Source organism: Ranitomeya variabilis, chromosome 2, assembly GCF_051348905.1.
Source record: "Ranitomeya variabilis isolate aRanVar5 chromosome 2, aRanVar5.hap1, whole genome shotgun sequence".
Classification (NCBI taxonomy): domain Eukaryota; kingdom Metazoa; phylum Chordata; class Amphibia; order Anura; family Dendrobatidae; genus Ranitomeya; species Ranitomeya variabilis.
Window position 1 is genome coordinate 468,505,095 of NC_135233.1, and position 26,037 is coordinate 468,531,131.

Consider the following 26,037-nt stretch of genomic DNA (forward strand, 5'->3'; position numbering starts at 1 on the left):
ATGCAATTCCCGACACCAGTCTTTCGAGTGCTCTGCAGAACCGTTGTCCTCCGCCACGTTTGACGGGACCAAGGGTTCAGGTGTCTGTATCACACTATTATTAACAGTGAACAATTTGGCGAGTGTGGCATACTTGGTGAGGTGAACCTCTTCCTCCCCACAATTGAGGACACGTACGGGCACTCTCCCCTGGCGAACGTCGACCACCCCCCGGGCTGTCAGAATAGTAGGCCTATTGTCTGAATATACGGGTTCTACCAAGGCCTGGTAGTCCTTTCCCCTGAGGCCTATGGCTGCCCGACACCATATTAACATTTCACTCCTGGGGGGTATCGCGATGGGGTTTGAATCACTCACAGTGACACGACCAATCTCACCACCAGTCAGCTCTACCTGCTGTCTCTGCATCAGAGCTCTGATTTCCTTCTGCAGGGCACGTTGCTCACTGTGGCCAGCGGTTTCTGCCACCTGTTGCAACAAAACAATAACTTCTGCAAGACAATTTTCTATAACATTAGTACCAAGAGTCATCATGGGATTACATTCTCGACGATCAATATCAACAATCACAATCCCTTGGGCTTTCAATTCCACCCGCCCCACCTTGATGGTGACCTCCTTATACCCCACTTGTGGCAACGGCTGACCATTACTGGCTATTATGGTGAAATCATCATCAGGGCCACGAGTAATATCAGTGTCCTCCCAATACCGTTTATAAAGCACGTAAGGTATAGTCGTCACCTGAGAACCGGTGTCCAGCAAAGCGTTCAAGGAGATTCCATCAACCACTACAGGGAGAACTGGTCGTCCTCCAATATACTTGGTTCTCCAATGCTGCGGGCCTGACCGTCCTACTCCTGGGGGTTGGCCCTTTGCCCCAGGGGTTGCTTGTTTAAAGGACAGTACCTTGCAAGGTGGCTCACCTGGTGACAGCGGTGGCAGATGGGTCGTCCGTCCTGATGGAAGCGATCGCTGTCCCGGCCTCTGGTCGGTGGGGTCCTCTTCTGTCGCGTCCAGGGGACATCTTCTGGTCTGGAGGCTAGCCGTATCTTTTCCTTGGGGGCCTCCTGTAGGGACTGCACCGTCCGGGCTAGGGCAGCAACGCTCTTGGTCAGCTCCTGCATCTGAAGACGGAGTCCTGCAGGGGAGTCGTCCTCGAAGCTCTGGGCGTCGGCCTCCGCGGCAACTGGGGTATCCGATGCCACCTCCTGGTGGTATGTGAGAGCGGGGCGCCTGGGTGGTATTGCGCGGCTGGGCTGTCGCTCCTGCAATGCCTGGATAGCTTTATCTTTGAATTGCGCAAAAGTCAAGTCTGGATTTTGCATGGCCAGGAAGTGCAATTGGCCCCGCTGGTGACTGCACAGGAGCCCCTCAATGAACCGCTCCTTCAGGAGTTTATCCTCATCCTGCATGCTGCCGGGGTCACTCTGCTTAATGGCCCGCATCGCCTCCTGGAGATTAAGGGCATAGTCCCGTAAGCTATCCTGCGGTCTCTGTTTGCATCCATAGAAAGTCAGTTTAATTTCTGTAGCAGTGCGAGTATCAAAGGTGGCTTTAAGCTTTGCAAAAATCTGCTGTGCAGTTCCCTTATCCTCGGCGGGCCAGGACTTCAATTCTCTCAGAACCGCCCCAAAGAGTTGGCCGGTTATCATATGAACCTTCTGAGGCTCTGTCAGGGGATAGAACTCGAGTAGGCTGCAGAGCCCTTCCTTAAAGTCAGTGAATGTATGCGACTCCCCAGAGTATCGTGGGAGCCAGGCCGCTCCGGGCAGGTACGGCATAGAGAAGGGCATTATGGCTTTTGTGTTAGCGGCAGTGTCCGAGTGGCTGAGGGGAACAGCGGGTTCTGCGGCAACCGGTGGTGGTATTAGGGCCGCGGCTTCGCCCGCTGCGGGGACCGGAGCTGCCCCTGCGTCCGCGGCTGCGGCCGCCACCTCCTCTCCTCCCGACTCGGACATGGCTGTCCCTTCCTCCCACTAACCTGCTGGAGGTCGGAGTTCCTCTTCCGGGATTGGCGCCTTACCGCGCTTTCCGTTCCGCGCTTCTTTTGGCCGGTTCCGCCCACGAAGCTAAGGCTCCTCCCTCCGTGCGTGGCAATGGCGAATTTTGGCGGTAAATGGCAATACACAGTCCAAGCACAATAAATCACAGTTCCAAGGCACACATGACCTGATTTTTCAGGCTTAAGTAGAATCCTGTTCGTGACGCCAAAATGAAGCGCCCCCACTGCCGCAGGGCCGAGGGGTACCCGGTACCGGGCCTCTGAGTCTCTGTTCTGGGGTTGTCACGGTGGCTAGACCCGGTCCGTGACCCTGCTGAGGGGCGTCCAGTGAAAGGTGGTGGTAAATGGTGGTGATATTGCGGTGCAGTGTAGGTCGTAGTAAATAACGAGGACACCAGGTTGCAGTCTCTTTACCTCTTTACTGAAGGTTTTAGAATCCTCAGTCCAGAGCGCTGTCAACAGGGCTGTCAGAGACCGGCCGGTCCAAAGGCACATCAGGAGTTCTCTTTACAGGTGGGAATCAGTGTCTACCTTCTAGCGCTGTGTGTTGTAGTCCTTCCCTGCTGAGCTCCCGGGATAGTCCTCACAACTGAGTCTGTCTGTCTCTGATGTTCGTTCTCTCCGTCCCCCAGATGATATGGTAGGACGCACCCGTATGACGGGGTAGGCCTGGAGTTCTTCCGGGACCCTAGAGTCGCCCCTCTCCCACAGCTGCCTCCGTTGTCTGCTTAGGTGATTTGTGTGAGACAGCCAACCTATAATTGGCTGTCCGGCCGTGGTTTGCAGTAGTACTTAGAGTCTCTTACTTGCTCGGCGTTCCGGCCACCGACTGTTTGCGCCTCAGAAGGATATTGCCTCGGTCTAACAGCACGACTCCTTCTGGTCCTAATTCCTCTTTACTGTATTCCCGTTGTTCACTGGTTAGTTCTGCTCTTAGGAGTCTGCCAGGATCCCATCCCTGACAGGTCCTCTCACTAGCTCTTCCCAGTTACTTCTCTCCCTGTCTTCCTGTCCAACCCCCAGTTTTACCAGAGTGTGAGGAGTGGCCTACTAGATAGAACCAAACCCCCTGGTGGCCGGAGTGTGAAGTGTAGTGTGAGTGTTACCTGGTCAGAGAAACTCCTTTAGTGCAATCAGACGTATCATAGCTCCCCTTAGTGGCGGAGCCACAGTACTGCAACGACCAGGACTCTGGGGCGCTGCACAAATATTGGGTATCGGCCGATATTCGCTGTATCGGAATTCCGATACCGAGTTCCGATATTTTTGGGATATCGGAAATCGGAATCGGGATCCATATTCATGTAAAAAATAAAGAATAAAAATAAAAAATATGGATATACTCACCCACCGACGGCCCCTGGCTCTCAGTGGTGCAACCGGCAGCCTCCGTTCCTAAGAATGCAGTGAGTGTAGGACCTGCGATGACATCGCGGTCTTGTGATTGGTCGCGTGACCGCTCAAGTGACCGCGACGTCATCGAAGGTCCTTCACTCACTGCATTCTTAGGAACGGAGGCTGCCGGTTGCACCGCTGAGAGCCAGGGTACGTTCGAGGGTGAGTATATCCATATTTTTTATTTTTATTCTTTATTTTTTACATGAATATGGATCCCAGGGCCTGAAGGAGAGTTTCCTCTCCTTCAGACCCTGGGAACCATCCAGGATCGCTCCCTATTACGTTCCGATATTTGTGTCCCATTGACTTGTATTGGTATCGGGTATCGGTATCGGCGATATCCGATATTTTTTGGATATCGGCCGATCCAATCCGATACCGATACTTTCAAATATCGGAAGGTATCGCTCAACACTATTTCCTATACATAGGGCCTTCTATGTCCATTTAAATCTGATTAGGTTCCTAAATAGTGATGAACTAGGGGTGGAGCCGCCTATTCATGACTGTAAGTGAGCGGCCCCAAGTGACCGCATACAGGAGAAGATGGGGCCAGACCAGGAAGCAGCGACAGCCAACGAGGGAGCGGGTGAGTATTTTCAGAACAGCGGGGGGGGGCGCACAGGGGGTGGGAGGGCGGCGGACAGATAGATCTTTATTTTAAACACTATTATTCATATCTTCTATGCAGCAAACGCTGCTGCAGGGAACATATGAATCGCGGATTCAGCACCAGTGGGGGGGACAGAGCTTACTGTAGCGCTGTCCCCTGCACGGCACACGGACTGCAAACGGAGTACGTCCGTGTGCGGTCCGTGTTTTACACGGACCCATTGACTTTAATGGGTCCGTGTAATACGTGTGCTCCCACAAACACTGACATGTCTCCGTGTTTGGCACACGGAGACACGGTCCGCAAAAAATCAATGACATCTGCACAGATGCATTGATTTTAATGGGTCTACGTGTGCCAGTGGCTCCGGTACGTGAGGAAACTGTCACCTCACGTACCGGAGCCACTGACGTGTGAAACCGGCCTAACAAATCCTCGGAGACCACTCGAGCGTGCTCGGGAAAACCCAAGCGACGAGTATATTCGCTCATCACTATTCCTAAAGAAACAGGTTTTGTGCATTTCTTGAAAAAAAATGAGAAATTGCTACTTTTAACCCAACATGATAATAAAATAACATGCCATTGGAAAATGATGTAGATGATATGTAGACATATGGGAAGTGATATTTAGTAACTATTTTGTACACCATGACTAACTGGTTTAAGGATATAAAAATTGAAAGTTTAAAAATTTGCAATTTTCAAGATCCTGGTATTGTCACAAATAAACGCAAAACATATCAACCTAAATTTACTACTAACATAAAGTACAATGTGTCACACAATTTCACAATCACTGGGATATGCTGAAGAATTCCAGAGTTATTACAATGTGAAGTGACGCTAGTCAGATTTAAAAAACTTGGCCCAGTCAATAAGGTTAAAATTGGCACGGTCACAAAGGAGTTAAGAGGATAAAAACTTTGATGGGAGTGCTTCTTTAAATGATTGGACAAGCCAAGTGTGCACCGAACACCTGTACTTGGATTGAAAGGTCATTCTGTACCGACAGAGTCCCATTAAGCCATTAGCAACGCTTCAGCTTCCCTTCTAGACTGCTCAGATATTTTAGAGAATTCCACAAAATTACTAAGTGAGAGCAGTACTATTTGAATCAGGTTATGACAGCAGATGAGAAGCTTGGTTGTTGTAACGTACGAAAAGAGGGTGGGAAATATGGGATTTATATCAGTCCTGTCAATCACAAACATCACAGAGCCCTGACTTTGCTTAAAAAACCCCCAAAAAACTGCTGGATCTAGAGAAGATCTCTTGGACTGAGTGCATTCAGGGAATCAAAGGAATTGAGGAACAGGTGCATCGGTAGATTCTCTGATTGCCCGTTTGTCAAGCTGTCGGGATTTTAACCAATCAAAACTAAGAAGGAATTAAAAAACAATCAAACAATGCTATACAGTACATGGAAATGGCTGAGAACTTTCTGGTGGAAGTTGGAATTACAGTACCACACCCCAAACCACTTGAGATAATAGGATTTTGACACTTTGGGTCTTACACGATAAAGAGTGGGAAACCCTTTGTCACCTTGTGATATGACAATGAGCAGATAAAGGGAAACTCTTTTCAGGGTGGTAAATGACCAAGGTCCGAATAATTCAGCTGGCACTGAATACTAATGTCACTGGCACAACTCCCGTGCCATCCACTACACATGCCATTGCGTTCTCTTTGCAGTTAGAATATATTTACAGGAAGAAGGAAATGTTGAAATGACACCTACTGTTTGCAGCTCTGCATTCTGGCTCATATAAGGGGCTCCAGAGCAGGTAGCCCCCTCTCCAACATTTATATTCCCGGATTTTCCTGTTTTATTGCTCTCAAGAAATTTTTGTTGAAAGGATTTCCTAAGCAAGACAGCGATAAGCCAAGTGCAACTCAAATGCCAAGTTATTCTCATTATCAGAAGTTTCCCAAAGGTCTCTTGTTATCTGTTGGGTAAAGGTTCATTAAGTGTTGGTAAAACCTTGTAAGATAAGGGTTTGTTTGCAATCATGCCTGGAATTCTTGTAAGAACAATAAAACTTTTGGACGATTTCTTTGAAATGAAATTACGTATAGTGGTTTGCGAAAGTATTCATCCCCTTGGCTTTTTATCTATTTTGTTACATTACAACCTGTGTTTAAATATCTTTTTAATCTGATCTGTGTGTGATGCTTCAGAACTAAATAGTCTAATTTCGTGAAGTGAAACAAATACAGGGATAAATTAAATTTATGAGCTCAAATAACTTAAAATTGGCATGTTCATATGTATTCACACCTTGTGCTATGAAGCCCACACATGCTTAGTGACAGGAAGTCCACCTGTGTACAATCTAATTGTAACATGTCTGTGAGTAAATACGCATTACCTTTTCTGAAAGGCCACAAAGGCTGCAACACCATTAAAGGGAACCTGTCACCCCCCCAGGTGTTTATAAGTAATATAGCCACATTCTGCAGCACTAAGGCTGCATTCTGTGAAGGTGGCTCTTCTTTTTTTGCTCCCTACTAACGCTGCAATATTAAGTTTTATAATTTTCGTGCCATACCTGTTTTCTGTCGGGGGGGGGGGGGGGAGGCGTGTCTTTTCCCCCTGACTCACCCACCTCCCAGCCATCGGTCGGCCCATCAGAGCACCGGGCGCCACCTTCTCTGTTTGTAGGAATGTACCCGGCGCCTGCGCTGTGCTCGCTTATTTTCCTGTCATTTGCCGTGTGCGCTGCGCTGTTAGTATGTGCGGCTGTCGTCATCTCCCTCTGCCTCTGTCCTCCAGCGTGATACGACTTGTCTACACTGCAGCGTCAGAGTGATCACAAGCTGCAGACGAGTCGTATCACGCTGAAGGGTGGAGGCGGAGGGAGATGGGGACAGCCGCATATACTAACAGCGCATGCGCCAGATTCCCAGCCCCGCAGTGTGAATACATCAGAGCACATTGTGGGGAGGGATCACTAGATCAGCTGATGGGACTTGCAGGGCAGCGCGCACGGCAAATGACAGGAAAATAAGCGAGCACAGCGCAGGCGCCGGGTACAAGCATACAAACAGGGGAGGCAGCGCACGGCGCACTGAGGGGCAGACTGATGGCTGGGAGGTGGGTGAGTTCGCGGGAAAAAATGTGCCCCCCAGACAGAAAACAGGTATGGCGCGAAAACTATAAAACTTGCACCACTAACCAAACAACACCATGAATACCAAGGAGATTTCCAAACAAGTCAGGGACAAAGTTGTTGAGGTTGGGTTATAAAAAGAAAATCCCAATCTCTGATGATCCCCTGGAGCAAAAAATGAGACCAAAAGTGAACATCCTGGACCCCATTCTGGTATAATGCTTGTATAATGAACCTCATCCTGAGCCCTCCTCCATGTATAATGAACCCAATCCTGGACCCCTTACTGGTATGTCCAGTCTATTTTCAGAAAAAATTTTTTTTTTAAAGTGCAGCACCCTCTTATGTAGCCGGCAGCCGATTTCAGGGAGTTCGCACGGGCAGCGCAGGACTTCACTGCTGTGTACAACTCGTGACTGGCATGCCGACGTCAGCTGCTAGCTTTTAATTGGCCACCGGCAGCTCTCCCTCCCACATGGGGTCATTTGTGGTCGCACCTTCTGCGACCACAATCATTCCGCCACTGCTTGTCCCCCTCAAGCAATGCACTAGCTAGAACACCGTATTAGTTAAAGAGTCTGTGGCAAAATACAAAATACCTGAAACAATTACTTTTGCCAAAAGAAATTTTGCCTGCTGGAGTTCCAGAAAAGAGGAATCCCGACTTGCCACGTGTAGATTTTTAGTGACATGCTTAATCCAGTAAATATAAGGTTAACATCAACTCATAGCAACTCTTGTATGGCTCTGTTGTGTGTATCTTTATGGGAGGCACTACTGGTACAGGAAATCCTTGAATAAAACCAAGTAAAAGAAACTGAAAGTATATCCAAGATTCTCCGCAGTGCTCTGGGGGACAAGCTGTAGTGTAAGTAGGCTCTTTATTCCTTAGGATTACAATGTAACATTCACAATTGTTTTGCAACTTTCCTATATCGCTTTCTCCATGTCTCTCCTTCCCCTTATTCCTACCCAACACTTATTATTTACACTTGTGGTTATTATTGGCACCCTTAATGGCTTTTTTTTAATGCTAAACTAATAACGTCAGAAATAAGTGATTATGTACCAGCAGTGAATCATTAGAATATTTTAATAGCATGTCCAAATATATTCAACTAAAAAGTTCATACATCCAGTCTAAAAAACATAAAATAAAAATAAACATAGTATACAGCCTGGAAAGTACAAAAAAAATCCCTCCATAATACTTGGAGGAACAAATTGTGGCAAAAATGCAAATATGTTTGACCTTCTTGAACCTGACTGCTAAACCTGTGTGACCACCATGAGTTTTTTGATTCTTCGTATTTTCGCTGCATAAAAAACATAGCGTTTTACAATTTTAGCAAAGTGGATGAGATTAACAGACATTTCCTGCCCACCGTGCTTCTTTTTTACTCAGCATAAAATGTGGTGCGGGTTTCAAATCTGCAACATGTAATTTTGCCTTGCAGGTTCTCTGAGTTTTATGTGCAGATTTTTCTCATAGACTTGCATAAGAAAATTTGGAAGTAAAAAATGCACATGCGTTTTTTGCACGGTTGAGACGCATGAAAAACACGTGTAATTCGCATATGACTATAATCAGGCTATGTGCACACGTCAGGATTTTCTGCAGAATTTTCCTGAACAAAACCGGACTTTTTCTGCAGGAAATCCAGTTGCATTTTTTTGCGTTTTTTGCGCGTTTTTTGCGCGTTTTTTTTTCGGAGCTTCCCAATGCATTAAACAGCGTGAAAAACGCAAAAAATCTGCAAAATTAATGAACATGCTGCGTTTTTTACCGTGATGCGTTTTTTTCGTGGAAAAAAACGCATCATGTGCACAAAAATTGCAGAATGCATTAAAAATGATGGGATGCATATGTATGCGGTTTTTAAGCGTTTTTGCCGCGGAAAACGGCCGAAAAAAATGCAAAAAATCCTGAACGTGTGCACATAGCCTCAGAAAGTTTTGTCAAAGTCAAATACCAGTAAGAATCAAAAATACAAAGCAGTTTTTTATAACATGACTTACCAACAAGAGATATTAACGTTTGTAAAAAAAAATGTATTTAAAAACCAAGTAACCTATTTTACTTAATAAGGGCAGAAAATCTGCAACATCAAGAACTCACCAAAAGCTCATCGAGGGAACGTACTTTTATATGTTCAGTATGTGTAAGACAAAACCAGGAGAGGAACAATCAGAGGAAAAGTATAATAGAAACCTGTCACCACTTCTGTGTTTATCACCCGCTCCTGGTTTTGGCTACAAATACTGATGTGAAATACTGACCAAAATACTGCGGTGAGTTTGCATGGCATCATTTTCTCATCAATGAACTCAAGACTAGTTTGCATTACTGAAAAGCTCTAGTTGGTCTTATCTGTCCACAGAACATTTTTCTAGAAGTATTGTTTATTTACGTAACTTTCCGCAAAGTTCAGCTTTTCTTTTTTTATGCCTTTCAGTTGGGTTTTCCTTTGCTTTCATCCATGGAGCCCTGTTTTGTTCCATGTACATTCTATGGTATTAGTTGAAACAATCATTCCACGTTTCCAGCTCAGCCTGAAGTTCTTTGGATATTGTACATGGTCTTTTTGCTTATAAATTTTTTCTTTCCACCATATCACGGAAGATTCTTGACTTGTCCATGAGTAGCAAACTTCTTGAATAAGTGTTAAGTAAGGAAAGCCAAAGGGGCGATTCATCAAAGATTTTTTCACCAAATTTGTGGCAAAAATAAAGCTTGAAAAAGCATTTTTTGCACAACTGTGGAATTTGCACAAAAAGATGTGACTTTCAGTGTGTTCAAGCCATTCTTATCCCAGCTCCGACTAAGCAGTTGAAGTTGGGGCAGGATGATGGTGTGACAACTCCTGCTAGTCAAATTCATGACGATCGGCGGCGTTCACCAGGCTACAATCTTATTCCATCAGGGGCTGGAGTAAGATTTGTGGCAAGGCATATATAGAGGAGCATGCCGCTAAGTGCGCCTCACCTTAAGCCTCTCAATGAATCAGGAGCGTCAGCTTCAAAACGCCCCCTCATCGTCTTGAAGAATCTCCCCCAAAGTCTTTGTACATAATCATGTACCCTTTAGACTGAATGTTTTTGGTGATAATAGCATTTCTGGTCTGCTCAGAAAGGATATAACGTTCTGGGAACAGGCAATAATGATGGACACTTGATGCATTAAATCAACCATTCATTTGTTCTTTGTTTTAAGCAGAACAAAAGGTGCAATTAATCGTGTCCCAGCATTATTTTCAATCTTGTATCATTTTTTACCCGCCAATTTTGTTCAATTTTTTTATTCTGATACCCAAGCAATTTCACTAAGAAGCACTTTATTGCAGAAGACATTTTACAAGGTGTTCAGTCAAAATAAAATATAAGTACACCCTCTTTGAACTATGTATTAGGTCATTAAAAAACACCAACATCTCAACATATGGTCCTTAGAAGTTTTTAAAATGAGGTAAATACAACCAAAGATGAACAATTGTAAAGAGGTCACGAGATGCAACACGCAGATAAGAGCAAGGCAGAAGCAACCAACTTAGGCTACGTTCACATTTGCGGTCAGCGCCGCAGCGTCGGGCGCCGCAGCGGCGCCGCATGCGTCATGCGCCCCTATATTTAACATGGGGGCGCATGGACATGCGTTGTGCTGCGTTTAGCGCCGCATGGCCGCAAGCGTTGGACGCAAGAAACGCATCAAGTTGCATTTTTTTTGCGTCCAACTTTCGGCCAAAAATGACGCATGCGGCGCAAAACGCAGCGTTTTAGCGTGCGTTTTTGTTTGCGTTGTGCGCTGCGGCGCCGACGCTGCGGCGCACAACGCAAATGTGAACGTAGCCTTAACTGTTTATTCCCAAGACGAGGAGCGAGGGATGGGTTTAACAGGAGGATATGATATATGAAATAGAGTGAATGAAATATACAATGTTGTTTACAGTACACTGTGATTGTTAGAGCAAATTCTGTATGCTATCTAGCTAATCTCCAACACTGATAGTGTCCACCAAAATATAATGTATCACAATACTTCCTATGCCTCTTCTACGTCCTAGCAGGAGTCTTCGTTTTTTACCGCTAGGCCGCAAGTCCTTCTGACAAAGTCAGGCAGCACTCTCTGGGCCTTTCTCACACAGAACAGACTCTGGGCCATCTGTTGTACTACCCCCACCTACACCCTGTACCGTACGTCAGTGCGGGAAGTAACGGTCTTGCTCAATCGCACAGCCGATTCAGCACTATGGATATCCACTTCAGGGTCAGGGTCCTCGTCAAATCTTTGGTGCTTGACCTGCAAATGTCATCTATTGGATCTGGGCGAACAAGGGCTGGGTCCCAGGTTTTGACCAGCGCAGATCTGGACCTCAGGTCTTAACTGGCGTGATCTGGTTCATGGACCTTGACCAACTTTGTCTGTACCTCACTCAAAGCCATACCTGCTGGTTCATGCCTCCAGATTTATTCTGGAATCTCTGCCTCAGCGTTTCACTGGACGCACATCCTGTTCATCTCACCGGTTGGTGCCAAATCTCTTCCTGCCTTGCTGCTCTGGCCTTTTATATTGGCAAGCTGAGTCATCAAGACCACAAAACCTGATGCTCTGTCTCGACTCTTCCTCCCTGAAACTCTTCGTCTTCCTGTTGGTTCCGCAAGGTTCTGCTCAAGCAGCAGATAGCAATTTCTGAACACAAATAGCACTGGGCAATCTCATCCTTTGTGGCACCCCGGTTCTTACACAACACATGACAAGTTATACCATTTCATTTTTTAACAAAACCTAGACCAAAATGCAGAAGCAGTGTGTGAAAAATTAGATGCACCCCTTGATTTGATTTGGAATTAAAAGTAAGTATCAGCCAGATGCTGCCAATAAAATGCTTTTAATTACTTGTTCATCAGCAAGTGTGACCACCTCTATAAAAGCAGTTTTGGCAGTATGCTGGTCGGAGCATTCAGACATTTGTTAATACAAGACCAAGGGGGAAAGACATCAGCAACGATCATAGAGCATCAACTGTTGCATCCCAAGCTGGAAAAGGGCCATTTCCAAAGTCCACTGCACAAAACGCCAAAAATGTCATGTTTTTTCTAAAAGGAAAGTCCGCAAAAAAAGCCAAATATAAAATAGACACAAATCCTTTTTTTTATTTGGGTTACGAATCAAACGGCCTTACATGTTTCATCTGTGTTCTGTCCATTTCTTACTGTTTAATGAGTAGGAGAAGCTTGGAAATTTTGTATTATGATTATTTTGCCTACAAGAAAAACTGATGAAACATGGATGGTAAAAACGGACACTGACGTAACACTGATTAACATCTGATCCACTGATGGAAATTGGTCCGTTGTTTTTTTTTCTTTCAAGTACAAGAAAAAGTAGCGGATGCCTGAAGGAGTCCTACAAGAAATATCAGCTGTAAGGGTTTGGGTGCATTTAGACGGCCGTGTAAATCGGACAGAGATCAGACCGCAATGCTTTGCATGGCCGTGGGGACTCTGGACCCGAGAATGACTGCTTCATAGAAATACATGAAGCCTATCAAGCATGGGTTGAGAGAGCTGCCGGCCAATCCAAGCATTGCGTTCCGATCTTGGGCCGATTTATACAGCTGTCTGAATGCACCTTTTGTCCGACACTTCATTCCTATGCTCTCTGTGCAGATATTTAATCTCATATGTGGGAGAATACATGATAAGTTAGGCCGGGATCACACACGGCGAGATATGGCCGAGTCTCGCAGGTTAAAACCAAGCTCTGGCACCGGCACTCCAGAGCGGAGCGTGCGGCCGCATAGCAATACATGGAGCTGCATACTCCACTCCGGAGTGCCGGTGCCAGAGCTTGCTTTTAACCTGCGAGACTCGGCCGTATCTCGCTGTAGTGTGACTCCGGCCTTAGATTAGCTTTAGGGCTCCTTTTCACTTGCGAGACATACAGCCGTGTCTCGCAGGTTAAAACCCTCCTCTGGCGCCGGCACTTGGGAGCGGAGCGTGCAGCTCCATGTGTTGCTGTGCAGCCGCACGCTCCGCTCTTGAGTGCCGGTGCCAGAGGAGGGTTTTAACCTGCGAGATATGGCCGTATGTCTCGCAAGTGAAAATGAGCCCTTATATACGTAGTATTAGCAGTAAATTTGAGAGAAGGAAATAAGCTTAAAGCCACTGGGAAGCTAAATATTTTAATTATTCACATATTTTACAGGCAAATTTTCAAGTGACGGAAATACATAGAAAACAAGAGCCATGCCATTAGAGGTAAGTGTAGCTTTTCTGTAGGACCATATCATGTTCAACATCTACTGAAGAATTTCTGAATTGAAGGTTCATTGCAATGCTGGTCATCTTTTACATACTTTTTAGTACATACTAAACATGCTGATCAGGTTTTTTAAACTCCATCCACCTGTAGCTGGAAAAACGAAAAAAAAAAAAACCTGTGGAATTGAATGTTGTAATGCAAAGGGTGAAATCAGTACCAAAATCTGCTTCGAATTATGGTCTTGAAGAATTATGGGTATGGGCACATGATGTCTCTTTTTCACATGGTTGAATCTGCCGAGTTTTTCAAGAGAAAGATGATTTAGGTAATGCTGATGGTTTATCCCCTTTTTAGCACTTTTTTGCTCCTTTCTTGATGGTTATTTTGTCATTTTTGTCCTCCAGCATTGTTTTTCTTTAGTAATTTTCCATTGGTTTGCGGTATCTTTTTACTGACGTGTTCCGGACTTTTTTTGTTTTAGCTCCATTCAACAATAAAGAAAGCAAAAAATGCTGGAAAAACACTCAAAAAAATTCTCAGCTTAACTTCTGTTATAAAGCATAGAGCGTCTTTATAGTGGAAATCACAGAAGAATGGCCAGGTCACTGCTTGTAACCACTTGGCATTTTGGAAACCTGAAGTGGTTTAAAGACTCAAAAGTTTGAACATATGAACGAGTCCTTTTTACATAGAAATGCTTATGTTTAATCTTTTCAGTGTTTAGTTAGTGCTTTTTCAGGTGGTTTTTGGAGCAGAATGAGTCTAAAAAAGACATTAAGGGTAAGTTAACACTAGGCGGTTTTTTTTCAACGTTTTTTGGTTCTCCAGCAAAACCTTATCTCTTTGCAGGAAAGAAGCTGCAGAAAAAGGCATGTTTTCCTTTGTTTTTCTTGCGTTTCTTATGTATTTTTTGTGGCTGTTTTGGCATGCTAGATTTGTCTTTTGTGCATGCTGATAAAGTTTACTGTTGAAAAAAAAGGCCTGTTCCACAGAATCGAGTTTTGGCACAAAAATAAGCAGCAAAACATAATAACTGAAATCTCATCCGCTTTGTTGGTGCTGTAAAAAGCAGCCGAAAATTAGCATTAAAAAACACAGCAAAAACAACTAGTGTAAGCCTAGCCTAAAAATTCCTGGAATGACAGTGGGGATAAACGGGAGCGCTATCGAAGCATAATAATAATAATAATAATAATAATCTTTATTTATATAGCGCCAACATATTCCGCAGCGCTTTACAGTTTAAATAAGCATAATATTAAAAGTGTAACATCAAAGTGGATTGTGAGCGATTCAACTCACTTCACGGAGTTGTGCAAGCAGGCACAACTCTGAAAGGAACGTGTCTCCAATTTGGATCTCTGATGGTGTTTTGCTGCCAGCGTTGTTGCCATGGACGATTCCTGGGAATGGTTCCAATGGGGGGACAGAGCATGAAACAGAAGACAAGCTATAAGGTGCTGCCACTCAGATTCATCTAGGATCCAGAGGTATGGATGGATGGAAATTTTTAATTTTAAAATCTAAGCCAAGGGTTTTGGATGATATGGAGTGCCCCCAGACGCAGGGCCGCGGGGTACTCGGTACCGGGCCTCTCTGTCTCGGTCCTGGGGTTGTCACGGTGGCTAGGCTCGGTCCGTGACCCTGCTAAGGGGCGTCCAATGAAAGGTGTGATGCTGGTGCGTGGTGCGATGAATAACGAGGACACAGGGTTGCAGTCTCTTTACCTCTTTACTGAAGGCTTCAGGATCCTCAATCCAGAGTACTGCTAACAGGGCTGGCTGAGACCGGCCAGTCCAAAGGCACATTCAGAGTTCCCTTTGCAGGTGGAAATCAGTGCCTACCTTCTAGCGCCTGTGTGTTGTAGTATCTCCCTGCTGAGCACCACGGGATAGTCCTCACAACTGTTGTGTCTGTTTCTGATGTTCTTTCTCACAACTCGTATCTGTTCTGATGTTCTTTCTCCGTCCCCCAGATGATATGGCTAAGATGCACCCGTATGACGGGTAGGCCTGGAGTTTTTCCGGGACCCTAGAGTCGCCCCTCTCCCACAATTGCCTCCTATGTCTGTTTAGGTGATTTAGGTGAGACAGCCAACCTATAATTAACTGTCCTGCCGCTGTTTGAAGTAATGCTTGGAGCCCAATACTTCCTCGGCGTTCCGGCCACCGGCTACGCGCCTCAGTAGAATGTTGCCAAGATCTTAAGGCACGACTCCTACTAGCTTTATCTCCTTTTTGCTGTGATCTCGTTTCTCACTTCTCCACAGTAAACCTCGCTTCTTATCCTTTCTTAAGATACCGCCGCAATGAAGTGCAGGCGCGGTTCCGTAACGTTCTGTTCTGTTCGCTAGGCCACTGTCAGGATCCCACCCCTGACAGAGACCCCCCTGAATCTTCCCCCCGCAACACCCTCTGCCACAGGGTGTTGCCTGGATCCAACCCAGTCAGCTTCTGACTAACTTTCTGTCCGACCCCCAGTTTTACCAGATTGTGAGGAGTGGCCTAATACATAGAACCCTTTGCTCCCCCTGGTGGCCAGAGTGTGACGTGTAATGTGTGACTGTGATACCTGGTCAGGTGAACTCCTTAAGTGCCATCAGACGTACCATTACTCCCCTTAGCGGCGGAGCGTCAGTACTGCAACGACCAGGACTCCGGGGTGCTGCAGATATAAGACACATTAAAAAAAATAAATAAAACAAACACACCGAGTTTCAGCTGACTAGCTAGTTCATCAAGTGTAACAGCTGATGAAGACTAGACAGCTGAAACATGTTGTGTTTATGTTTTATTAAGTGTTTTAAATTTGTCATTTAAAAATTAAAGGTTTTTAAAATTAAAAATTTCCATCCATCCATCACTCTGGATCCTCGATGCGGGTTGAAGCGCCTTATTGCCTGGTCTTCTGTTTCTTTGCTTCAAAAAAATACATTGTGAGCACATAGCGTAGAAGTGTTCACTTTGATAGGCCCTGGGAGAGTTCGGTGCATGCTGTGACGTTGTGACCTACGCGTGCTTGCACAGAACCAGGGTTCTAATTAAAGCTGGAAGTCTCGCCAAGCATGAGAGGACTGGTGATTTCAGCTCAAGTGGAGGCGATCTGAAGATAGACGGGTGATGTTCAGAGGCCAGAGAGGTGAGTATACTTTTCTATATATATTGATGACAGTTCAGAAAAATGGTGGCAGAGTCCGCGTGGAGGCAAACTACAAAAATGTCTGCATTTGGGTGAACGCAGATTTTTGTAAATTTCAAACAGAATTAAATTCCACTCAAATTTATTTGCTCATCTCTACAAATTATGTATAGTTCCAGAGAAGGGAAATCTTAATATTTTAGCATAAAAGACATTTTGGATAATTGCATTTTCCAATATTATTGAAACAGATTGGAGAAGTTCATTTTCAGTGCACAAAGCAAAGTCTATAAAGGCATGGTTGGGTGGGGGACTTTTTGTGGAAGAATCTGATCTGTCCTTAACCACATCCAAAACAGGCCGATTATTCAACCATCTGCAAATAGTATATCACATTTCATGAATGCATTATCGCTTCTACTATATGAAAAAAGCTGCATTCTGCCCCGCACCCTACGCCCATGTGCGCTGAAATAAGATACCTAAAAAATATATGTCGTCATAATTAGAACTTCTACATTCTGAATTTTGTCCACTGCTCTAAAGTTCTGTGACCACCACCACTTGACTAAAAAGAAAATTAGGCTTGATCCTTCTTTCGAAATAGGAGTAAAAACAACTGTGGCGTTCTGGCCGACAACTCTTCTCCAGACACAGGATACTAAGAAGCTACCACTCTGGTGTGAGTGATGTCACTCCCTAAACAGATCTCCTGAGGGCCAAAAAAAGAAAACAGAAAAACTGGAACTTCCACATTCCAAATTTTGCTTTCTAACTATGAACTTACACTGAAACTGAGACCCTTCTCACGCAAGTACCAATTGTTTTAGTGAGGTCACTTTGGTGGCTCCAATTCAACGTTGTACAGTGAATCATTTGTTCTATATAGATCTCATACCGCTTGTATATTGGATTGAAAGATCAATTATTGTGTAAATTAGCACTACTCCTTTCTTAATATATTGTTTAAATATTATATTACCTTCATTCACAAATGTACCTATGTACCTATATAATAATAAACTGGTAAACTGGGTCATTGTTAATTGAATGATGAGATCCTACCATTGTCTGTCAGGTAACAAGAAGCAAGGCGGTACCTAACCGTGGCTTGATCTTTCTGGCTTCTGGTAGATTAGCTTTCCAGCTCCTCTAACCACCAAGTTATTTACCCAAGGAGGGATTGAAAAATTGTTTGTACTGAGTGATAGAAATGCTTTCATTTCTTAATAATATACTGTACATCGTTGTTTTTTTTAAAGGGTCCTCCACCAAAACCAGGCGACTTGATAGAATTTATGCGCCCACTTTACCAACATTGGGGAATATGCGTCGGAGGGGGAAAGGTGGTCCATTTAACAGGTAAGAAGAATGATGCCATGCAAATTATATTAAACCAACTCCATTCCTCAGACACTTTTGATCAATACATTGTACTATGATTATCGTATCACCATTATAATCCAGCATAATTTATTATACATCATTTAAAAACAAATTGCACTATTAGGGTACATGCACACAATATCTTTTTCGAGCAATTTTGCCTGTAAACTGTCTGAAAAAGTGCTAGAGTAAAGAATGAACATATGCACTCCAATGTAAAAACAACTTGCTGTGTATATGTATAATCTTTTTGAACTTCTTTTAACCTCTTCAGGCTTCCAACAGCTGCAAAGCGTTTGAAAGTAATTAATGGTCCATTCTTCTGGCGGCTTCTTTTCACATTCGAGACCATGACTGCACAAATGACGGAAATAATAAAAAATGAGCATTGTTTACCTTCCCATAGCAAAGCTGATTTGTGGTATAAAAGTAGAAAATACATAATCTAATACTTGAAATATCCTGCTGGACTTAGAAGCTGCTGATTGACATTGCAGACTCTTTGACACAATCACCCAAACTTACATAGAAAAGTTGTTTTCTACACGGTGAATCTCCTCAAGACGAAGGCCAGTATGCACAATATATGGTGGAAGTGAAAATATGTGACTAAAAACCCTGTTTGGGCAAAAGTATGGTCTTCTTAGAGGTAGTTTTTGAGGAGGTTTCATTGCACTTGCTTATACACAGATCAGCTATAAAATTAAAACCATTTGTCTAATATTGTGCAAATTTCAATTGTGTCTCCAAAATCGCACCTCCTGAGGCATAGACCCTACAAAGTCTTAGACATACTGATATGTCTCAGACTACACAAATGTCAGGAGCAAGTATATCCCAGCAGGGTATTGACTAGAGCATCAGGCGGCCTCCACCGGCTTGCCTCCTTCCTATAAAAGAAGCCATTTCTGATCCAGGCAAACATATATATCTAAAAAAAAATCCTATGTAGAAACGAAATAACAAAAAATGTCCAATAAATATAAAATTAATTAATCTAAATCACAAACATAAACCCAAAAGAATATTCATTAAACATATGATGAATTCATTATAATATTTTATTAATACATAAGGCAAAATTACACAAAATATCATATTAAATTCAAGGAATTTTATTAAAATAATTTAAAATCAAGAATATAAAAGAAACTAAATTAATTTATAAACATGTATGCAGGGGGCAGGGTATGTCAAACCAATTGGTAATTAAAAAAATATATATAGAATGTACAAAATGAATTAGTGGCTGGTCATATACGTGAAAAATTAATTAAAAATGTGAAAATAAACCCTAAATTAAATAATATTATGTTAATCATACAAAATTCAATATATAAATAAAGTGCTTAGATTAAACATTTTAAAAAAATAATGGTATTAAATGGACAAAAAGTTGTATAAATGCCAAATCCCTGATGAAGCGGTAGAGAAACGTGCATTGGAGTGGTGTGTGCGGGGGCAGCGGTGTGTTATACCGGTTGGTATCTGTGGCTGGTTTTTGGGCATTTATACAACTTTTTGTCCATTTAATTCTTTTTGATTCACACCTCAATCAGGAAGTTTCATTTACTTGAGCACTGGCACTTTACAATGAATTTTATTTGATTGGGCACACATTTATGAATTTTTATGCGTATATATAGAAAAAGAAAACAAAAAGCAGCACCAAAAGAAAACAAAGGGTGCAAAAAATCCTTCCAGGTATATACCAAGCCTCATGCTATTATCCAGAAAAATGAAGGCAGCACTCCAATAGAAAAAAATAAAAGTGGTTTATTGGCCCATGTGCGATGTTTCAGTCCAGGATATATATATATATATATATATATATATATATATATATATATATATACACCCTTATTTTTTAATAATGTTTAATCTAAGCACTTTATTTATATATGAATTTTGCATGATTAACATATTATTTAATTTAGGGTTTATTTTCACCATTTTAATTAATTTTTCGCGCATATGACCTGCCACTAATTCATTTTGTACATTCTATATATATATTTTTACTTACCAATTGGTTTGACATACCCTGCCCCCTGCATACATATTTATAAATTCATTTAGGCTACTTTCACATTAGCGTTTCCCTGATCTGCGGCAGGCTGCGGACTTCCTCCGTGAAGCCCCGCCCCCGGCCGCACCTCCGCCGCTAAGTCCGCCTACTTCTGCATGCGGCCCGCATGCGACCTCCGTACCTATCTTTAACATTAGGTACGCAGGTCGTGCGGCTGTATGCAGATGCTGCCGCATGAGTCGTTTTGACGATGCGGCGACCAGCGTAGGACGCAGCCTGTAGCATTTTTTTTTTCGCATCGTCAAAACGACACATGCGGCAGCATCTGCATACAGCCGCACGACCTGCGTACCTAATGTTAAAGATAGGTACGGAGGTCGCATGCGGGCCGCATGCAGAAGTAGGCGGAGCTAGCGGTGGAGGTGCAGCCAGGGGCGGGGCTTCACGGAGGAAGTCCGCAGCCTGCCGCAGATCAGGGAAGCGCTAATGTGAAAGTAGCCTTAGTTTAGTTTATATTCTTGATTTTAAATTATTTTAATAAAATTCCTTGAATTTAATATATTTTTGTGTCATTTTCCCTTATGTATTAATAAAATAATATAATTAATTCATCATATGTTTCATATGATATATATACAGTACAGACCAAAAGTTTGGACACACCTTCTCATTTAAAGATTTTTCTGTATTTTCATGACTATGAAAATTGTAAATTCACACTGAATGCATCAAAACTATGAATTAACTCATGTGGAATTATATACTTAACAAAAAAAGTGTGAAACACTTATATGTCTTATATTCTAGGTTCTTCAAAGTAGCCGCCTTTTGCTTTGATGACTGCTTTGCACACTCTTGGCATTCTCTTGATGAGCTTCAAGAGGTAGTCACCGGGAATGGTCTTCCAACAGTCTTGAAGGAGTTCCCAGGGATGCTTAGCACTTGTTGGCCCTTTTGCCTTCACTCTGCGATCCAGCTCACCCCAAACCATCTCGATTGGGTTCAGGTCTGGTGACTGTGGAGGCCAGGTCATCTGGCACAGCACCCCATCACTCTCCTTCAAATAGCCCTTACACAGCCTGGAGGTGTGTTTGGGGTCATTGTCCTGTTGAAAAATAAATGATGGTCCAACTAAACGCAAACCGGATGGAATAGCATGCCGCTGCAAGATGCTGTGGTAGCCATGCTGGTTCAGTATGCCTTCAATTTTGAATAAATCCCCAACAGTGTCACCAGCAAAGCACCCCCACACCATCACACCTCCTCCTACGTGCTTCACTGTGGGAGCCAGGCATGTAGAGTCCACCTTTTCTGCATCGCACAAAGACACGGTGGTTGGAACCAAAGATCATAAATTTGGACTTATCAGACCAAAGGACAGATTTCCACTGGTCTAATGTCCATTCCTTGTGTTCTTTAGCCCAAACAATTCTCTTCTGCTTGTTGCCCTTCCTTAGCAGTGGTTTCCTAGCAGCTATTTGACCATGAAGGCCTGCTGCACAAAGTCTCCTCTTAACAGTTGTTGTAGAGATGTGTCTGCTGCTAGAACTCTGTGTGGCATTGACCTGGTCTCTAATCTGAGCTGCTGTTAACCTGCGATTTCTGAGGCTGGTGACTCGGATAAACTTATCCTCAGAAGCAGAGGTGACTCTGGTCTTCCTTTCCTGGGGCGGTCCTCATGTGAGCCAGTTTCTTTGTAGTGCTTGATGGTTTTTGCAACTGCACTTGGGGACACTTTCAAAGTTTTTCCAATTTTTTGGACTCACTGACCTTCATTTCTTAAAGTAATGATGATCACTCGTTTTTCTTTACTTAGCTGTTTTGTTCTTGCCATAATATAAATTCTAACAGTCTATTCAATAGGACTATCAGGTGTGTATCCACCAGGCTTCTACTCAACACAACTGATGGTCCCAATCCCATTTATAAGGCAAGAAATCCCACTTATTAAACCTGACAGGGCACACCTGTGAAGTGAAAACCATTCCCGGTGACTACCTCTTGAAGCTCATCAAAAGAATGCCAAGAGTGTGCAAAGCAGTCATCAAAGCAAAAGGTGGCTACTTTGAAGAACCTAGAATATAAGACATAATTTCAGTTGTTTCACACTTTTTTGTTAATTATATAATTCCACATGTGTTAATTCATAATTTTGATGCCTTCAGTATGAATTTACAATTTTCGTAGTCATGAAAGTACAGAAAGATCTTTAAATGAGAAAAACTTTTGGTCTGTACTATATATATATAAACATATTTATCTGTATGTCCATAGAAAACGTGGTTGATCAATCAGGCCATCTTTTTCTATTACTCTATGGTCTGGTCTGATGAACTGTAAGGAGATGGATAAGAGACTGAGTAACTGTAAGCGAACACTGCCATCTGCTGGACCAAACTGAAAGTGAAAGTAAAAAAAGAACGAATTGTGATAGCAGGAACCAAGAAGTATCGTTTCTCCTTGCGGAGAGTGACATGTTAAGAATGTCGCGGTGAGGAGACTTAAAGCCGCAATGCTCCTCTGGGGAATATGCAAATTGTCTCTTAAGAGGGGAAAAAGACTAGAACTCTAGTGCCACCTGTTGGAAGTAGCAATCCTAACAGTCAATGTCAACCCTTTAACGAGCCTTGACACATGACTTAGGATAATAGCCAAACCAGAATCTCAATTTGCAGACACTGTGTTTCGGGGTACTGCCCCTCGTCAGTGCAAAGTGGAGATCTGGTTTGGCTGATTGAGAGGTGTCTGACCGGGATCCAATAAGTTTCGTTTCTCCTTGCGGAGAGTTACATGTTAAGCATGTCGAGGTGAGGAGACTTAAAGCCGCAATGCTCCTCTGGGAAATATGCAAATTGTCTCTTCAGAGAGGAAGAGGAATCAAATTGTGCTGGGAGATTTGCAGCGGGAGTGGATTCACCTGCTGATCCTGATCAGGTGACACACAGGAAGGACTTCCTGAATATAGAAGGCCTGGCCAGGCTGAGAAAGACAGTTGGCACCAGGACCTGCACCAGGGCAGGTTGTATGCCTGCAAGGTGGGCTTGCAACCATCATTGGCACAAAAGAGATGGAGAGCGGTCAGATGCAGGAGAAGGCCTGAGTTGTGAGGAAGATCCATTGCCGCTCCAGTAAAGGCCGTGACCAGAGCCAAGCCAGGCACAAGGGATGCCAGAGCCGAATTATTGGGACGTGCTTGGAGAGCAGGCGGGACGTTGTGAGCCAGTGAGTGAGATTTGGACGACTCCACTTGAGGCCTGGGATCCAGACTGCGCTGTTCAAGTATGGAAGACCAGAGCGATGCCGGTCAAGACCCGGAACCCAGACAATGCCAGTAAAGAGTCAAGGACCAGATCCACACTTTACCAGATTGAGCAGCCTCCAGTTGGCAGTCAAGCACCGAAGATACCTGAAGAATATGCGACCAAAGACTCAAACCTCAGCTGGTGATCAGGGCACGCAAGTGAGCATGACTGTTGCTTTCTGCACAGACTCACAGTATCGGGTGTGAGCAGAAGAGGCTGTAGATGAGACAGAGCCTGGCTGATGCTAAAGAGGTCCAGAAAGTGTTATTAGACTTTGTCAGGGCTCGGAAAGGGTGCCCTAGAGACTGTTCCTGCTAAATACAGTGTTTACCTCCTTCTCAGTTAGACCAAGGTTGGACTGTAGACCCCGAGCTGATCTCGGGGACATAGCTCCCATAATGTACTAACCAATATTTCTCTATGCATATAATTGCCTGTTGCCTGTAAATTATACTTTGAATATTGTTCTTGTGCGATTTATCTGTGAAAATAATCTTTCCTGCATTTAACCCTGTTAAGTGAATAAAGTAGTTGATTGTTGATCCCACCAGTTGTCTCCACTGTTGCGTTCAGATCACCTGCATTACATAACCAACCCAAAGACCCTATAAAAAGAATAATATAAATTATCTGACTAGCCACCAAAAGCAGTCATAGCAATAGTGCCTCCATAGCATTGCTAGTGACAGATCCCATGATTAGTGCCAGCTACAGTCTTAGTCATTATTGTCTCTAGTATGCAGCCTTTTTAGCAACTAAGCGTCAGTACTCCTAAATGGGTCAGCCTCAGTTCCCTTATTAGTGCCATTAATCACAGTACCCCATATTATTGCTATCAGTCCATGTACTAATGGTTGTAGTCCGCACAAGATGACCGGTGGACTGTGTATCCATATACTGCTGAGACCAGCGATTCACTGAAATGTACAGCTGCAGCCAAGAATGCAAAGGTTAATGAGAACCACCATAAGGGCGGCATGGGAGCAACTGGGACCCAGCAGGTGAAAAACAGTTGACTCAAATACTTTCTACTTTCCAGATCAAGATGGTTATTCCAGTTTATCCTCGGCCTTTGGAGGTACCGCTGTGGTGAGAGAAGACCCAATAGAGTTGGTTGCTGATGGCTGCATCTATAGCGTCAACAACAAGTATGACCAAAGAAGAGACCCTTACCCACCAGGAAAAATTGTAAATGCAGCTCGAAGAGAAGTGGGGAAGAGAATGAACTATAGCGTCACCAGTGCCAACTGTGAACATTTTGTGACAGTACTGCGATATGGTAGTGGCTTTTCTGACCAGGTAATTTGTGGGTTCTTTTGATTGTTCAGAGGTTCATAGAATATAGGGGCAGATGAATTATTGTGAGTGCACGTTCATTTTGGAAGAAACATTTTCAAACTTTGGAGCAAATTGTGACATTTACTTTTAGTCCAATTTACTATACGATTAAAAGGAACCTGTCAGGTGATTCATACAGTCCGAGTTGTGGACTGCTTGTATAGAGAAGGAGAAGCTGAGCAGAATGATATATCGATTTGTTGGGAAAGATTCAGTATAACTTGTATTTTATTCATTGAAATCATGGAGTCTGTATACATAGAGGTCCTACTAGTGATCATTCACAAATGCAGAACATTATATACTGTATGTCCCATACAGATGAACTAATAATTGGCAAATGAGCATTTGTAAGCAAAATTCTTGTTCGTTGGGTGATCAGATCATTTATGCTGCCATAAAATAATTATTCTTATCAACAGCATATAAGATTACACAAAGTTCCATTGTTTAGACCTCTATACTTTCAAGGAATTTACAGGTAGAAGTCTACAATATATATTTTTTTTACCCAATAGGTAGACGATGCAACGATGTATGCAACTGGAGGGGCTCTTGGAATGGTAGCGATTGCCGCTGTGGCATTAGTTGCTACGCAAAGAAACCATCAAAAGAAATATTGAGATGATTGGACATCGGGAAGACCTCACTGAAGAAGACTGACACGTTTCAATACAATCTGCTGTACGATAGCATTTCAGAAACAGGTTCAACAAAATAAAAGCAAAAAGATAGGAACTGTAAGGTTTCTTTTTATTTTAGAAAAATGAGTGTGTTCATTGGGTTATGATTGGAAGCAGTGGTCAAGAAACAGTGGCTCCTCAGGTTACAGCATTTTCAATATTTATAAACAATGATCTATCCTGGGTCATTGAAACCAGCAACTGGCTGGATGGATCTGCCAATCAGCACGGGCATCTCACTGGTGTATTTGTATCACTACACTGCATACGTTCATTGGCTTTTTTCAGGACATTTTGGTGCTACAGTTGTGCGCAAACGTTTACATACCCGGCAGAATTTTTGCTTTCTTGGCCTTTTTTCAGAGAATATGAATGATAACACCAAAACGTTTTCTCCACTCATGGTTAGTGGTTGGGTGAAGCCATTTATTGTCAAACTACTGTGTTTTCTCTTTTTAAATCATAATGACAACCCAAAACATCCAAATGACCCTGATCGAAAGTTCACATACCCTGGTGATTTTGGCCTGATAACATGCACAGAAGTTGACACAAATGGGTTTGTATGGCTACTAAAGATAACATCCTCACCTGTGACCTGTTTGTTTGTAATCACTGTGTGTACATAAAAGCTGAGTGAGTTTCTGGGATCCAGACAGACACTTGCATCTTTCATCCAGCCACTGACATTTCTGGATTGTGAGTCATGGGGAAAGCAAAAGAATTGTCAATGGATCTACAGGAAAAGGTAGTTGAACTGTATAAAAC

The 26,037-nt window shown here is 43.4% G+C and overlaps 1 protein-coding gene across 2 annotated transcripts in view; it reads left to right on the forward strand.

Annotated features, from left to right (window-relative positions):
• Positions 1-25,324, forward strand: part of LOC143806775 (phospholipase A and acyltransferase 3-like) — a 40,585-nt gene extending 15,261 nt beyond the window's left edge. Inside the window, exons 1-5 of one of the 2 annotated variants that reach the window (XM_077287673.1) lie at positions 7,900-7,999; positions 13,337-13,389; positions 17,794-17,893; positions 24,288-24,547; positions 25,105-25,324. In XM_077287673.1, coding sequence (XP_077143788.1) covers positions 13,378-13,389; positions 17,794-17,893; positions 24,288-24,547; positions 25,105-25,209 — 477 coding nt within the window. In that variant the 5' untranslated portion in view covers positions 7,900-7,999; positions 13,337-13,377 and the 3' untranslated portion in view covers positions 25,210-25,324. Of the gene's footprint in view, positions 1-7,899; positions 8,000-13,336; positions 13,390-17,793; positions 17,894-24,287; positions 24,548-25,104 lie in introns of those variants that run through there. The other variant, XM_077287674.1, reaches the window with a different exon arrangement.
• Positions 25,325-26,037: the final 713 nt, after the last annotated feature.